Genomic DNA, 17,168 nt, shown 5'->3' with positions numbered 1-17,168 from the left:
TGCAAATGCCCTTTAAATCTCGCAACCGATTCTTTCGCCCTCAGTCCCGTAGAGCTTTGACTTATTTCTATACCAGTCGATGGTCACCCAATGGCCAACTCTTGAAGCCATATTTCCTGAAAGAGTGGCCATCCACTGAATAGAAGACATATCATGCATTTATTTATCTGTTTTCAGGTGGCCAGGTGACGAAAAAGCCCCATTTTATCCCAACTATAAGCCAGTTCAAGGCTCACATCCAAAACAGCATTTTAAAACAGCAGTTCTTTCAAAATATAAACTTTTAAAAATATATATGTACATACTTATAAACATCCCCTAAGGCCAGTCGATTCTGAGACTGGTATATACAGTAACTCAAAACTGAAAGGTACAAGAACAACAGGGGTGAGATAGAGATTATGGGCAGGAACCGAAAATTATTTAAGCCAAAGAAGAGTTCTTAATGATAAAATAATTTCTCTATTCAAATTTTGTTTTAATAATGACGTTGAGAAAGAGGGGTACTGACTCGATGGTATTCTGTACTACACAAACTGAATACTGTCGCTGTCTGCGGGTTTGATTTTGCTCTGGCAGAAACAGCATTATAAAGGCTAATTACCCCCGCTGTGATTTGTATGGTGTTCAACGTATTCTAATTCTAGACTACTTATACCGTAGTGCAATTCTAATTTTATAATTTGATAAAAACTAGGATGAACACATTTATGTGTGGGTGTATCCACAGTGCTGTCTGGGTTGCAAATTTGGCAAAACATTATTACTTAAGAGGGCATTTCACAAATGGAATTACAAAATTTGACAGCTTTAACATGTATAAATTGCACTTAAATCCCAAATGTTTCCTGAAATATATATATATATATATATATATATATATATAAAAGTGATTTGGTGTTAATCAAGAACATGGTGAATGTGTTTTAATGTTATTCAAATAAAACAATTGAAAAAAAATCTGGGTTATCTGTAGCCTCCTTTTGGTAATTATCCATTAAAAATATCCCTTGTTATTGCAACTGATTGTCATTAACCTCAAAAGTTATCTATACTAAACATTTCTAAATGGTGACAAGGAAACATTCAATAGCACTTAAAAAAGGTGAAAGAGTGTGCAAAATGTTCATTCAGTTTAAGACTCATCAGACAGCACTATGAATTAAAAAAAGGGTTTGTTCTTTACTCTCACTATTGCTTTTACTGTATTACCATCTCATTACAATCATATTGGGGCTAAAATTTACAAAACCAGTTGTGGTTGAGTTTCTTTAAGTGCTTATTTTATGAATTGCCATGTTCTGTTCTATCATACTCTTGGTCTTAATTTAAATCTCATTTTATTAAAGGTCATTTATTTATACATACAGTTTCCACAACTCTTGACTGATTGGGTGGTGTTGCAACCATGGAATTCATATTAAGAGCATTTCATTTCAAGGGCTAAAAAGCAAAATGAACAGGACTTGGAAAACAAATATTAAAGTCTAATTGGGCAAAACAAATAAAGACACAAAACAGACACAGAACAGGATAGCAGCGTGCACTTGGGTCCAAGAGAAGAACTTAATAAATAAGTTGTGAGAATGTTTAAGACGACATAGAAGGCAGGTTTAAAGGTCAAGTTGGGATCAAGAGAGGTCATATACAGCTACTGGTGGAGAACTCATGTCATCATATGCTACAAATGTGGCAATTGGAACAAACCACTCTGAGAGCCAGCCGTGTGCCGTGCCATCATATGACCTGACAGCAGCTGGCCTGGGCTGAGGCACAGAGTAGCCCATCCCTGGGGCTTCGCTGTATATTCACGGAGATGGTCTTTTCACACAGAGGTAGCTGGAGAACATTATTTTTCAAGTTCAGGTTGTTCTCCTTGACCAGGCCAAGTTCATTTAACATGACTGCCGTTTGGTCTTGATAATGCTCCATCGCCCCAACGCCACCATTCAAGGCAGGGTTGATCACTTTGTCTAGACTGTTGTTGGAGCCAATGCACATCTTCCAGGAGGACTTCTCCTGGACTTTAACGCTGGACAGGCTCTGGGGATCTAGGATAAACCGTCCACCACCACCACCTCCAGAGCTGCGATGCTGAAACTGTGAACTCAAGCATAGACTCATGAGTTTCAGACTCTCTACCAGTTCCCCAGCACTCCGAGCTGCACTACGTGTCGAGCCAGATGAAGCATTGTTGTTGCTGCAACGGGAACAGCTGGAAGGGCCTCCCTGTCCTTTTGTACTCCCACCACCTCCACTGCCCCCTCCTGTACTACCACCATTCCCTCCTCCTGGAGGGCTGCCCTTGTCTGGTCCTGAGTTGCCTTCCCCAGGTGGTTTGCTCTGCCCTCCGCTACTACCACCCCCATTGCCCCCAGAGTTTCCAGGTGGACCCTCACTACTGTCCCTGCGGTTCCAGCTGTAGGTGAACCCTGTGTCTTTGTCTAGTCGTCTGCGATGGCTCTCCGAATCATCATCGCTGGTCTCAGAGCTAGAGCAGCTTGAACCGCGGCCCTGACTTTTGCGCCGGTGGTAGCGCTTCTGAGCCGTACCAGGAGATGCCATGTTCATCTTCAACCGGCTGAGCTTGGGTGGAAGACTCTCATCCATGTCAAAGTCATCATCTGATTCGCCTTCCTCCTCAAAGATCTGATTGAGCACTGGGGCGCTTTTTCGAGATGTAAGCCGGTTGGTGATGGACAGCGGTTTGCGGCGTAGGACGACCTGAGTGGGCAATGGTGAAGGCTCCTGTTCTTCTTCCTCCTCCTCATCTTCTTCCACCCGAAAGAGGCAGGTTCGTTGCTTGGCTGAAGCAGATGCAAGGGAAGCCATGACCCCTGGTTTAAGAGGGTTTGGGGGCAGAGCAGCAGGTGCAGCAGAGCTGCTGGAGGCTTCGCTAATCTCCTCTCTACGGCTCACTTCCAGAAGCCCTTTACTGCGGTGACCATTTAGCAGATTCTCTGTACTGCGAGCAGGAGACTGTGGACCCCCAGCATGAGAGATGGACGAAGAGGCTAAGCTGTCCTCAATGTCCTGATGCATGTCGATTTTGGTTGGCCATGACTGCCTGCAAAAAAAAGGGACATAGTCCTTGATATAAATAACCTTGCCTTAAAAAGAGTACAATCCCCCAAGTCAAAAACAACATAAGGTGGTAACTTAAGCAGGATGATATTTAGTAAAGGTGGACATTGCTAAAAACAACTTTTAAAGACAGAAGCTCTGGAGACTGCCTTATGAAAACAACCCAAATGTTAATGACAGTCCTTGACAAAAGCCAGACTTCCTTCTTGTGCCAAGCACTCAAGCAAGGAACATGGTGATTTACAAGATAACTCTGAATTCTTACTGTAACTTTCTTTTATTGTCTTTTCTTATGTTCTTACCTTCCTGCTGGAGTATCATTTACACAGAATAGTATGTGCACTTTCAGGCAAGTTGCTATGGAAAGATATACTCTAAGGCTTTTCAAACAAAGTAAATCAGTGAAACATAGTTCCAGCACGTCCTCTCTGGTTGCCATAACCACATTAACACTATAAACATTATGCTGGTATGAAGACAAGCCAAACAATGCAAACAAATGGAGCAAATGCCTTGTGAGGATTAACAAATGCTTAATCACACTTCTGCTCAGAAAGAACTGTAAAGAAAATCTGTTAACAAGGACACAGGGCAAAACTTGTGACAACCTTGGTAAAACGTTGCCTACAAAGTAGGGCTGCACGATAAATCGAAATGGAATCGAGACCGCAATTCGACAGAAGCTGCGATTGTCATGCATATCTTTCAGTGAAGCACGGTTCTGTGATCAGCAGTAAATCTCCATCCAAAGGCCAGAGGGCGCGCTCTCGTGCTGAAACTCCAAATATGCCTCGCAGAAGAAACCCAGGAAATCTGAGTTCTTATTATTATAATTTTCATTAAAATAAAGTATATTTATAATGCAATGACTTTATCACTGCTTAAATACTGTGAAATATGTTTGGTGCCTTATTCTGTGTAAGAAGCCACCTCATCTCACAGAAGGATTTATTTCAAACACTCGACTGATGTTATGAAGTGAGTTTGGAGTAAGCATTTACTTCAGAGCCGTAGTTCACTGAGAAGCAATGCAAACAGCAGTCATTATCGCGAACGATTTTTTCAGTCTACGCATGTGGAAAATTCTGCATACATCAAGAATTTATACTCTACTGCTATATTCTCCACTAGGATCAGGAATTACAATTCTGAGTACATACAGCATATAAACTCTCTCTGTCTATGAAGGGCACACTGATTAACGAGAACACTGCAATCGTGATCTGGCTTACCTGTAAAAGTGTCGTGTGCTTTTCCATTCGGTGTATATATGTTGATTCCCACAATAAAAAAAAACATTTGTCACCCTCTCATGATCCCTGCTGCATCCTGAGGACTCTTCCCCTCCCAACATCTTCCTCTCCTACTTCTCTTTCCCACCACATCCTCTCATTTTTTCCCACTGCCTGCTCCTTTCAAAAAGCATCCGCAGCCTCACTGCTTTTCTAGGTCAGTCCAAATCAATTTCAGCCTCATCTTTTAAACACATTTGTCACCCAGTGCGGTGCTCAGAGGATGTGCTGGCTGTCCACACACAGCATGGAGAACAGACAGGGATTCTGACATCCAGCAGAGCTGACCTCTCACAACCTCTTATAGTGAATCCTGCCCCTTACTGCACACAGACACCTTCTGAGAGACAACAAACCTGCAGTTAACCTGCCTATGTACACCATGGCATGGCAGACTAATTTGAAACCGTTTGTTTTTTAGACAAGTACAACAAAAAATAAGAGCAATGCTATCAAACATACCAAGGCAGGAGCCAAGTACAAATTGGAGAGGAATGTTAATCACATGGTTTCTCCACTGGTTGACTTTGGTACCTGTTCAAGTTTGTTACTAGATGGCATGAATGTACAAATCTTCAAGTAATTGGATTTTTAATTCCATTTGTTTTGTTATGATATCGCCTGCAGTAAGAAATTCCCTAGTATGAAAACCTCGGGGATCCACTGTCCGACCTTTCTAGAAACATAAATCCAACTAAAAAGCAAAGGGAACTAAAGACATTCCACAGGGTGACCATGGGATTCTGCAATAAAGGAAGTCACACTCCTTTCCTCCCCCAATCTATTTGAATTCTTGCTCTCTTGTTATCATGTGGCACATGGCAAAACCAATTGGTTGTAATTGGGAATGGGTACATATCACAAAAACGTTTCAAATACCTTCAACATTGAGTTTTTCATGTTGCACCAAAACCCGGTGTACTTTTACTAAAACATACATAACTAAAAGTAGCATTCTCTTGACAAAACAAACACGAATGACTAAATAACAGACAGCTAAGATAGAGTAACTCCCATGAGGTACCTGAAGTGGGCCTTAATGTTGCTGGGGCTGGAAGAACGAGGTTGCACCTCTTTCTCCTGCTTTTCCCTCAGGATCCGTTCAGCCAACAAGAAGTAAGTAGCAGTGATGTGGTTGTACTTGTTTGTCTCCAGGGCTCTGGAGGAAGAGCAAAGAGAATGGACAGGTCAGGAGGAGACACAGACAGTGTTTGAGAGAGAAACACCCGTTTAGACAAAGCAATTTGACATGTCAATAACTAATAACTAAACTCCAGGGCTCTAACAACTAGAGACCCAAGTGGCTTCTATCAGTTCAAAAGGTCTTGTATAGTGCCCAAATTTTGAACACATGAGACTAATATAACTGAAGAATCCCAGATAACACAATCTCCCAAAACAAATGGGACATTCTGCATCCAACTTTTCAAGCTGGTGAGTCTGGGCATGTTAGCGATGATTACACTGCTCCTTCTGGGATTACATACCAACAGTTGAACAAATGAGTTCAAATCATGTAGCGACAATCTTTTGGCGAGGCTTGAATCCACGTCATGGCCTGTGTTCATGGCTCAGTTCAGCTCTTATTTTTAAAGGCGCTGAGCAAATATCATAAATAGGAAAACATCGGTTGTGATCTTCAGATGAACTTATTTTGTGTGTGTGTGTGTGTGTGTGTGTGTGTGTGAAACAAGAAAATTATAGAAAAGGAAAAATGACTTGTACATGGGATTTTAATGCAATTATTCAGTACACTTCTTTAAAACATACTGAGGGTTCCTTTAAGACGGACTGACTACAGTTTCTCATAGTGGGGTTCCCCAGCTGCTGCGGAGTGGGATCAAAGACAAAGAAAAGTCTGATAGGTGCTTTGAACCGTCACCCAGCATGCATCTTTCTACAAGACTGTACAGTGGGAGTCTTCTGCACTATGTTCGTTTCACGCTCCACTGACAGTGAAATTAACTTATTTTTTAACACTTGTAAAAAATGGTACCCTACTACTAATAAAACCATGCTGTCTTACAACAGCCTAGATGGACACAACAGTATACACTCTTTAAAATAAAGGTGCTTCTCGATGCCATAGAAGAACCTTTTTGACTAAATGGTTCCATAAGGAACCTTTAACATCTGAAGAACCTTTCTGTTTCACAAAAGTTCGCTGTGGCGAAAGAAGGTTCTTCAGATTATAAAAAGGTAAGAAAGAGATGGTTCTTTAAAGAACCTTTCACTGAATGGTTCTTCTATGGCAACGCTCTGAAGAACCTTTTAAGCACCTTTATTTTTAAGAGTGTAAAGCATGGCTATTCATTTTCAGATTTCATAAAGATTGCAATTAACATTGTCAACTTTAGTGATGTATAGAAATTAATTTTTTAATGAAACAGAAATTGAAAAAATAACAAATAACATTAAACTGAAATTAACATGAACATGTGTTTTCAGGTGATAAATTACACCAGCCATAGTGAAGTTCTTCAGCAATGAACCACCTATCAATATTTCAGCCCAAAAATGTTTAGGCCTACATATTGCTACTCCAGAATCATTTTTGGTCACAGTAAATTAAATCCACATAGCTGATATGTCAACCTGTTGTAGCTTATCCAGGCTGTTTGTATGAAACTTATGCTGACAGAGTCACAACACACCATCAGGGATACACTATTAAAAAGTCACTGTTTTGGTTAATGATTTCTGCCCTCTAAAACAGATGCCGAAATTTTGGTGCATCACTAACTGACTGCGTAGGCTTGATATGATAATGATAATAATAATAATAATATAATGATAATATTGATAATATCGTTATTAAGCTCTAACGTTTCATTGGATTTAAAGATAATTTAAGTAATTACTTAATTCAATATCGAAAGATACACTTCAAACGGCTCATTAAATAGTTATGAGCTAGTCAAATAGTTATGAACAAGATTATGGTAAGATTCTTTTGCTCCACCATTACAGTAGTTGACCTGAAAATAACTATGTTATAGTGCTCTTTGTGGCAACACTAAAATGATAAGATTTCATGACAACTTGCTCAGTGTTGCGCAATGAATTGCATTTGGACCTATTTCAGACTGCAACATTTTTTTTAAATCAAGCTTGTGTAGCTAGAAGCTTTAGAGTTCTTGTATTGCGTAGAGTGCTTTTTGGGCCCAAGAAGTTAGCTGAGATGTATTACTTGACAGAAACTTTATGTCTAAAGCTACCTATCCCCTGTCCAGCTGACTCGTCTTCAAGTGAAGAGCTTTGACACACTTTACACCAAAATCTTAAAGCTGATTACACAAACCTGGAGGCCCTTTCTAAAGTATTCTTTCATTTCAAGACAGTCCTTGCTTAAGGGAATTCAAAGAATGACAGAGAGGTATTTCTTCTGTGGAAAATGCTGTACATTAGCCTGAGGATAGCCCAGCTTCTTAACATTTGTATCACAAGCCTACAACAAGCCTTACTCGATGATGGCTTCTCTGTCCGCGATGTCTCCCAGCACCATGCGTTGGATGATGCTGTTGTGTTCCTCTTCTGACAGATTCTTGTGAGACACCAGTGGGGTGTTGTATTTGGTGGCTGGAGATGGGTCCACTCCTTGCAGCCACGCGTGACTCTCGATCTCCTCAAGCGACGCTCGCCTCTTCGGATCCCTTTGTAGCATTCGGTTTATCAGGCTGTGAAGAACAGGAAGAGAAGATCAGAAGTTAGTTCAGGGCCTGTCCAATATGTATCTGGGGATAAATGCGCAACGATATTCAGATCATTAAGTTTCATTGGTCAAAATTCAAATTCACTTAACGCTTAGCTAGACGCCGGTTATTCAAATTAAAAGCAAATGGGGAGCGCAATGTGCTTGAGACGTAGCTGCCACAGAGGGCCTTTCTATCATTAGCCGAAGAGAAGCCAATAACACTTGTATTAGCTGACTGAAAATGACTTGAGTTGCTGTTGCTGTTGCTGTTGCTGTGAGCAGCCGCTGAGGCAAAGTTCGACCGGGGCGCATCAGCATTCAGCACACGTACGTGGCAAAATTACAGCCCAACCACCATGAAAGAGCCGAGGAGATTCTGCGGGCTTACAGCAGCTGAAGCAGCCCAGTCTGCTCTAGTCATTATCTGCACGCAAGAAATTTGTTAAGGCAGAGAGAGAATAAATAGATATGAGAACTGGTGAGAGAATCTGCCTGTTTGTCTCCCCTTGAATATGCTGCCGGGCTCTTATCAACAGACATTACATCTGAAATTTCCATTACAGTGCCAAAAATGGGATGTGGAACAACGGGACGCTTTTAGAACAGAACCGAGGTGATTAAAGCCACAATTTCTCCCTGTCACAATATGATTGGGGACAAGACTGCAAGTTGTCAGGATGACATTTCCTCTCCAGGGTCTTAAAAATAACTAGTCATTGGGCATTCTGGCAACAACAGCTGTCATTAGGGTAACGTAAAAAGAGTGTAATTATCAAAGGCTGTGGGACAAAGTAATGGGGTCCAGATGTAACCTTTCAATGTCAACATTAAAAAGCCGAAAAAGAACAAACTACAGTATGCACTGCATGTGACATCTTAAATGATGTCTCGGGAATTCCAGTCATATGCAGCTGGAACATTTAACGGTAAAAATGCATAATTCTTTGTCATATAGATATTCCTTGCAGTTTAGTGTAAGATGTTAATTCACTATCCGCTTTGAATGCAGAGTAATTTGAAGGATTTGTCAGACTGATTCAAACTTGTAAACCATCTTTTTAAACAAATCATCAACTTTGACATATCGGGTGAATCGGATGACACTGGTCATGTTGCATTTTTCTTACATTTTTATTACAATGAACTTTGTTTGTGAATCAGTAGACACTGGTCATGAGATATGTTTTTGATTTACTAAAAATAACCATCTCATAAGAGTCATTTCTTCATGAATTTGACTACACTGGTCAATTTGTATGCTGTTTTTGCACACAGCCCGTCAGGACAACTCTGATATCTCAAAGGTTCGGATTAAATGATGTCTCAGTATTCCTGTCATCAAGAAAAGGATGCTTGCGTTTACTAATATGCTATTGGAACATTTAAAGGTACGGTGCATATTTTCTTTTCACTTTGATATCCCTGAAAACAACTAATTTGCAGTTTCTTGTAAGATGTTAGCTGCTTGGAATAGTTGGGGTTAGTGAAGGCTTTGTCTGATTCAAACTTGTAACCTATCTTTTTTTAACAAATCATTAAAATAACTAGCTCTTGAGAATCATTTGTTTGTGAATCAGATGAACACTGGTCACATTGTATATTTTAGATTTATTAAAGGGGTCCTATTATGCGTTTTCACTTTTTCAAATTTAGTTAGTCGTAATGTTGCTGTTTGAGCATAAAAAAGATCTGCAAAGTTACAAAGCTCAAAGTCCACTTCAAAAGGAGATATTTTTTTAACAGAAATCACTTTTCAAAAACTACAACGAACGACTCGTTTGGACTACAACGCATAATTTCCGGGATTTGTGATGTCACAAAAATTGACGAATGGGACGAGACCTGGTTGAGCTGCGCTAGAGAAGGCAACGAGTGTTATCGCTATGTCAGAGACACGCTAGCTTTCCCAAGGCAGACGAACTTAGAGTGGTTACAATCATCCGGGTTTAAATCGCGCTGCAATATTTACACTGAAGCTCGCAGGCGGCTATGGTAAGGGGCGTGACATTTCCCGACCAGGTGCCAAGTGCTGCCAATCACAACACACACTGGCCCAGCTAACCAATCACAGCACATTTCGTATTTCAGAAGGCGGGCCTTCATTTGATACAGGAACTATTCGAGCCGTTCATGCCAGACTGGGGAGAGAGGTGTTGTAATAATGTAAAATATGTGAAAAATAATCTGTTTTTCGAACAACCTAGTATGAGAGCCTGTTCTAGTACACCCCCAAAACAAAATCAAGATTTTGTAAAAGAGCATAATAGGACCCCTTTAAAAAGAACTGGGTCATTGGGAACTGGGAGTTGTTTGTTTGTGAATCAGGATACACTGGTCATGAGGTCTGTTTGTGATTCACTAAAAAGAACCATCATTTCGTCATGAATTTGACTACACTGGTCAATTTGTATGTTGTTTTTGCACACAGCATCACTGCTGAAAAGTGATGCAAGAAACACTGTTGTCCAATGCCAATCTGCAATTCCTGTTAAGTTTTCCACTCACATTCCTGGTTCCTTATGGCAAAGGAGGAAGCAATCTACATCCTCCAAACAGAATCTGTCACTAGAAAAAAAAACACCACTTAGATTCATAGCCAACTATTTACTTTCAGCCCGTCGCCGTTTTCAACACGTCGTTTGTCTATGAAATATTCATGAGACAGTAGAGCTTTCCATTTCTGCACTCCACAGTGGAAAACAGCTTCTGCTGCAGGAAGAAAAGGCTCCAGGGCTTTATCTAAAACAGTTATATTCCTTCTCTGTGAGGATTTATGCTCTTGCCGCAATCTGGAAATGACAATTACATCTAGTTGCTAACCTCTCTGAGAAGGTCATTTTACTACTTAAATGTTCTTATCAGCTGAAAACAAAGTCGAAACTCCACAAAAGCTAGAGTTTTGAGTAGTTTGTTGTTGATAAGGTGAAGAACTGTCTCTCAGCTCAATAGCTTGAATTTCAAATGCAAATCAAATGTGTGAAAACAGGGGTCGTTGTTTAATGAGAGTGAGAATATTATGCAAGCAGGCAGTGACTAAATTATTCTGCCTGACACGGTCGCCTTAAAATACCCGGTCTGAAAAGCCCTGAAGATAAAAACCAAATCCAGACAAAAAGAGCTTAAAATGGAAATCAGAGAGACTCTGACAAGCGGCAAGTTAAAATGACGAGTGAATCAAATCTGATGCGAAAAACACTGAAATATGAAATGATAAAATGCTGAAAAATTTGCTAATTTGCTAATTAAACTAAAACTGAATGCCAAAAAAAGGAGGCTCTCTATTCTTTTTCTATTCTATTGACTTTTTATTTATTATAAAAGACCCTCTAACACTAGCATTCCCTATTCTTTTTTATTCTATCTACTTGTTTTCTTTTTATGATATAAATATATATATAGTGTATATATAATATATATAAATATATATACAGTGTATATATATATATATATATATATATATACACATACATACAGTATATATATATATATACAATATATACAGTATATATATATATATATACATATACAGTATATATATATATATATATATATAAACACCTTGCTATGTGTACTGTTAGGCTAACCAAGACTTGTCACAGCACTTGCATATTATTGCTCTTTTGTTGGTTTTGATTGCTTCTATTGTCCTCATTTGTAAGTCGCTGGTAAGTGACTAAATGTAAATACATATTTTAATAGTTTTATTATATATATTATATTATATATGTGAAACAATTGTTTAGGTAGCACCTCAGTGAACTGAACTACAAAGAATGACTGATCAAAAAAAGTAATAATAAAATAAAATGAATAAATAAATAAAATTTTATTTGTAATCTGAAAAAAAAAAGTTTCCATTTGTCGGCAATAGTGGCATAAATCACAACATCTTTAAGCCTTTTAATAATATCAAAGCTTTAATTTAAAGTAAAATTCAGCTAATATGTTGGCTTGCGACTTGCTGCAGTGAGTTCAGGTGTGGAAGCTGAAAGTGCTGGACTCATGGAGTGACTCTATCTCGCTCTATGATGCCAGACTGCTGTCAGCAACTACTTCCCCTGAGACTCCACACACCGCTCGGATCTCCAGCATGGCAGGGAGCCCCGATAAGACTCCTACTCAATCCTAATAAATCACTTTATCGCTGCTGAATGTTCTAAAACACTGCAGCAGACCACTACCTACCACACACACAAACTATTTCAAGGTTGGGACACAAGTGAAGGTTTTTATTCTAACATAGTAAAGTAAATGTCTGCTCGGTCCAGGGGGAAAGGATATAGAAAAGAGAAGCATAAATTAACACTTTGACTTCAGCATGGATTTGTCAAGGATGTTCTTCCCCCGAGCCGAGAAATGGGAACTTTGATTGTTTAGTCTAAATTTATCTCCAGTATCTCTGCTAGCGGAAAGGCCATCGCAGAAACAACCATCTTCCTGAGCTTTCTGAGGATAAAAACAGCAGACATCATCACACAAAGAGAAATCAACAGAAGACACAATATTTAGCGCACAAACGTAGGATGTCAGTTATGCTTTCTTTGCATCTTGCACCAAGAATGTGGATGACATCCAGAGGAAATTCAACCCCCACCTCCTCCTCAAGGAATGTGGTGTAAAAAAGTGACCAAATAATGATGAATTATTCATGTTAATGATTGATTGACATGAAAATGGTGGCAGATGGAAGCACAGCCATGTTGATGAGCCAACCGCTGCTTGTTAACCACATGGTGTGCTGCAACGCCTATCAAATTCATCTGTGATTCTGCAGCGATGAGAGAAAGCAACCTGACAGCAGTCACAGGGGTATAGAGAGGGCTAAATCAGACAGCTGGCTCTTTTTGAGGCCAAAATACACCCTGACACCGCATGCCAGCTTAAACACTGTAAGTTTATGTTGCATGAGCCAAACTAAACACAGAAAAGGGATAATAAAGTCATGGGAAGAATTTGCAGAAGTGGATGTAGAGCAGGGCACACCCTGATGAGAAGAGATATTAAGACAAAATGACAGTGCAACCAGTTTTAGCACTGAACAATCTTTCCTTGTGTTGACACACAGGCTAGTTTTTTTTATTTTCTTTCAGTTTTAGTTATTTTGTTGTACATTATTTTTATATGTCTATATAGTTTTACTAGTTTTAGTTTATTATTTTACTTCAACTTAAAATGAGAAATTTTGTAAAATATTTTTTTTATCGTGTGTGTGTGTGTTGCTTTATTGGCATGACTGTAAAAAAATACAAACCTTGGAATATATGTGGAGAAAATAATAACAATGAAAACATAAAAATAATAGTTAAATTAATTAACAATAACAAATGCAATGACTTATGAAAAAGGTTTCACTCCCAAAACAGTCTACAATCAATTTAAAGTTTTGTTTGCTTGTTTATTTTTAAAGGACAGAAAAAAAAGTTTTATTATAAAAAATTAATTAATTAAATAAAAACATACATACATACATTTCTGGTTTAGTCTAGTCATCATCTCCTAAGAACTTAAAGAGTTTAAAAGCATGCTTTAAGTAAAGTAATGGAATGCATAAATATAACACTACTGAAAGGTGAAAGAAATCCTTCTAGAGAAAATCATACTCATCTATAATATGGTTTTTAGGGCAGACAGTTTGCTGATAAAGCCATATATCACATTTACCACACTACACTGTATCAGACAGTATGTATGTGCAACAGAGCAGCAGCAGGAGTTTCAACATGATATCAAAATGACCCAGACCAAAAACACAGAGAAAAAAAAAAAGAATAAATAAAATAAGAAGGGTGAAAGCACAGGACAAAAATAGAAAAATAATTGAGGGGAAAAATAAAACTGAACAAACAAAACGACTAATGGAATGCTCTGAATTTGTTCATGCATCACTTGTTCGCATTTGAATGTGCTGAGAGAGCTGCACATTAAAAGATAATCCTTCAAAATTACCATATTTATTAAACTCCCAGAGAATAACAAAAGGAATGAGGACTATGAAATGCAAGAAACGGCAAATTATTAATACACAAAATTAATACATCACGTAAGATACAATGCAATGAAAAATAAATCAAAACCTAACAAAAATTTTGTCGGGACACCAAGAGAGCTCATAAAATGAGATACAGAGGCTGTGTTCTGGGTGTTCTGACTAAAAGAGATTCAGCTCAGTGAGCATTTGGAGCCGATTGGACCCCCATAGAAAGTTTAATCACATGCCAACAGCCAATTAGCCCAGTGCTCTCCACATGAAGGTTTCCGCAGCTTACTGCGTTAACCTTATTAACATGTAAAAATGTTGACTAGGGGTCTAAATTGTGTAGTTACCCTTAACGACGTATACATAAACAACTACATTCTATGATTTTACACCATGTCCTAACCTAATGTGACAACACGCAAGTTGTCAGTGAGTTTGTGAGCAAAATGCTGTGCGATGCCACATGAGCAGTCAATATAATAACTTATAATGTTTAATATACAATTATGCAAACTGGGATTGTGAACCAATGACATTTCACTGTGATGGCCAAATGGGCTAATAAAAACCACCGTCGAATCACAGCCAATGAAAATGCTGTATCATACTTACAATAATATATGTATAAATACAAAGTACATAGTCAAATTAATAAACATCAAGATTATTATTTTATATTTAAGATCTGAGGTAAATTATACATTGTCACTTATGATTTATGACTATTAAAGTTGTGCAAAAAATTAAATAACTGTAATATTGTTAAAAAAACACAAGTACCTGAGCTTTATTGATAATGAACTTTCAACCACGATACTGCAGAAATGGAAACCATTCCAAAAATAGAATCTCTTGTTGGTTATCGCATATCATTGTCACAACTGCTTCAATAATTCTGCTTAATATGGAAAATATACTTTTTTTGCATTAGGACACCATATTATGCTTTCACACTGAAAAAGCATTGTTTCTGCTGTGTAACTAAATTTTTGGGTAACTACATTGAGTATTGCTTCTAATAATAGTCAGAATGATTGGAATAGCTATTAGGCCCTTTCGCACCGCTTTAGTTCCAGAACTAAACGTACGGTACTAAAGTACTGCGACGATTTTGCGCGAACTATTTCCCAGTACCATTTAAAGGGTTGCATTCGCACTGAGAGTATGTACTAAGAAGTGACGTAAGCCGGTCGACAGCGACGTCATTTGTGCGCGGCGTTCAACAACAGAAACAAAGAACAACATTAACAACAGGAGGATGGAGGACGCTGTGATCGGAGCTGTGTTTTGGTTGTGTCTCGCGGGTTTCACAGTGGACATGGAAAGTCGACGTATACGTAAAGCGATTGAAAGAACGGAAAGGAGGACTAAGAATCTCCAACGACAACTGGCAGTGCTACATTTGATACAAGTGCCTTCAATTCAGCGTCCGTCCATCCATTGCTGTTCTCCATACTTGCGAAATAAGTTGATATGCTTACAGTACGTTTACACGGAGTTTTAAATCATGGCGGGTGAGGCCGTTTTCGTACGCGTTTGGCCAATCAATGTCTACTTGCATCACGATTAGTACAAGTTGTGCTGGTTAGACCCTGCTCTGGAGTAGGAGTTAATTTGGTTCTCGAAAAAGGCAGTCCGGTACTAAAATCACTCCCAGTTCCGGCGGTGCGAACACGCCGAAAAGTGGGTAGTTCCACAATTAGTTCTGGTACTATGAAAAGGTTCCTGCGGTGCGAAAGGCCCTATTGAGAACTTTATACAAATTTGACTGTTGTGAAATCCAGTGTGGAAGGGTTGAGGAATTTAATTTATTACTTTGTTCATTAAAGGTCAATTTTGCAGATTTTCAACCAGCTTTATACTGCTACAACATTGCTAGTAGACTTTGCAGACAAATTAACATTTACATATACTGCAAACACTGTAACAATAAGAAGCTGGTTGAAAATCAGTGAAGTTACCCTTTAAGGCTGGAAAATACTGTCTTGAATGAATTCACTGTCCATTTTCACTTTCCTTATGAGCTGTGCTGTGAAATATGTCTTACTCATTTAATAAACTGGCTAAACTAGGTTATCCTGAAGTCATGATGATGCAGCTTTGAATAACCAACTCCTTTGTAGTAGGTCACATTTTGTCACCTTTACAAAGACAAAACCAAAAATTCATTTCATTCGAAAAGTAATTTGCATTTCAATGAGTAATTGATCTTTACACAGATGTCCTGAAATATTTACCACTTGTAAAACAGGTTTTGTTTCAGTGCTAAACTAGCCCAACTGTTCATCTCATTTCCAGCCGATCATTGTGTGATACTTGTAACAGCTTAACAATGTCAGGGTTCTGTCACTTTGGACTAGTTTATTCATGGTTTTGTGACAGAGCCCTGACACTCCCGTCATGTAGTTGTTTTCATGTGTGCGCACGGCTTTGAGTGTGATCGAGCCGTGTGCCCTTGTCTGCGTGTCCTGTTTCCTTGTTTAATGTTGGAGCGTGGTGTTCGGATCCCGGCACTCATGTCTTCTTGTTCCCTGTCATGTGCCTTGTCCTGCCAGCCAGTCAAGTTGCCAGCTGTGTTTTCTCCTACGGGGTAGTTTTTGTTTTTGGTTTATTTTATTAATAAAAGCCCATCTCCTGCACCATTGAGTCCTCGCTCCATCCCTTTACCCAAATCCTGACAGAACGAACTGGCCCAAAGAGGACTCAGCAGAGATGGGCATTTTCCTTTTTTTTATCTCCCACCACCGGATTTGTCCACCTGCCAGCTAATGATCCAGCAAGTAAATACTCGCAACTTCCATCAGCAAGGGGCTGACGTGAGGGACTTTGCCTATGACTTACTCATTGAGGTGGACAATCTGGACTACGATGTGACTAATATTATGGAGGTTTTTAACATCTGCCTCGATTAGCCTCTTAGCCTGTGGTTGATGATGGAAAACCTGGGGAATCTTGGCTTCTGGGACTTTGTCTTTCATGTCTATCATCGTGGGGAGTCTGAACCCCCACCCCAAGCGAAGTCCCACTCCTCTGACTCTCCCCCCTTTCCACCTGCAGTCAGTGGAATCCCCAGCCTTCCAATGACCCATAAACGGAGGAGGAGGAGGAAGAATGGGCCCGC

At 39.2% G+C, this 17,168-nt stretch overlaps 1 protein-coding gene across 1 annotated transcript in view; it reads right to left on the bottom strand.

Annotated features, from left to right (window-relative positions):
- Positions 1 to 901: 901 nt before the first annotated feature.
- The window catches only part of LOC107551216 (SNF-related serine/threonine-protein kinase-like), a 52,494-nt gene continuing 36,227 nt past the window's right edge, over positions 902 to 17,168 (bottom strand). Inside the window, exons 3-5 of the mRNA XM_016232756.1 lie at positions 7,841 to 8,053; positions 5,401 to 5,535; positions 902 to 3,067 (exon numbers count right to left, since the gene is read on the bottom strand). Coding sequence (XP_016088242.1) covers positions 1,738 to 3,067; positions 5,401 to 5,535; positions 7,841 to 8,053 — 1,678 coding nt within the window. The 3' untranslated portion in view covers positions 902 to 1,737. The remainder of the gene's footprint in view (positions 3,068 to 5,400; positions 5,536 to 7,840; positions 8,054 to 17,168) is intronic.

Source organism: Sinocyclocheilus grahami, unplaced genomic scaffold (assembly GCF_001515645.1).
Source record: "Sinocyclocheilus grahami isolate Dianchi unplaced genomic scaffold, SAMN03320097.WGS_v1.1 scaffold418.1, whole genome shotgun sequence".
In the NCBI taxonomy this organism is placed as follows: domain Eukaryota; kingdom Metazoa; phylum Chordata; class Actinopteri; order Cypriniformes; family Cyprinidae; genus Sinocyclocheilus; species Sinocyclocheilus grahami.
Note: the sequence above shows the minus strand (reverse complement) of the source record. Positions and strands in the feature narration are given on the sequence as shown.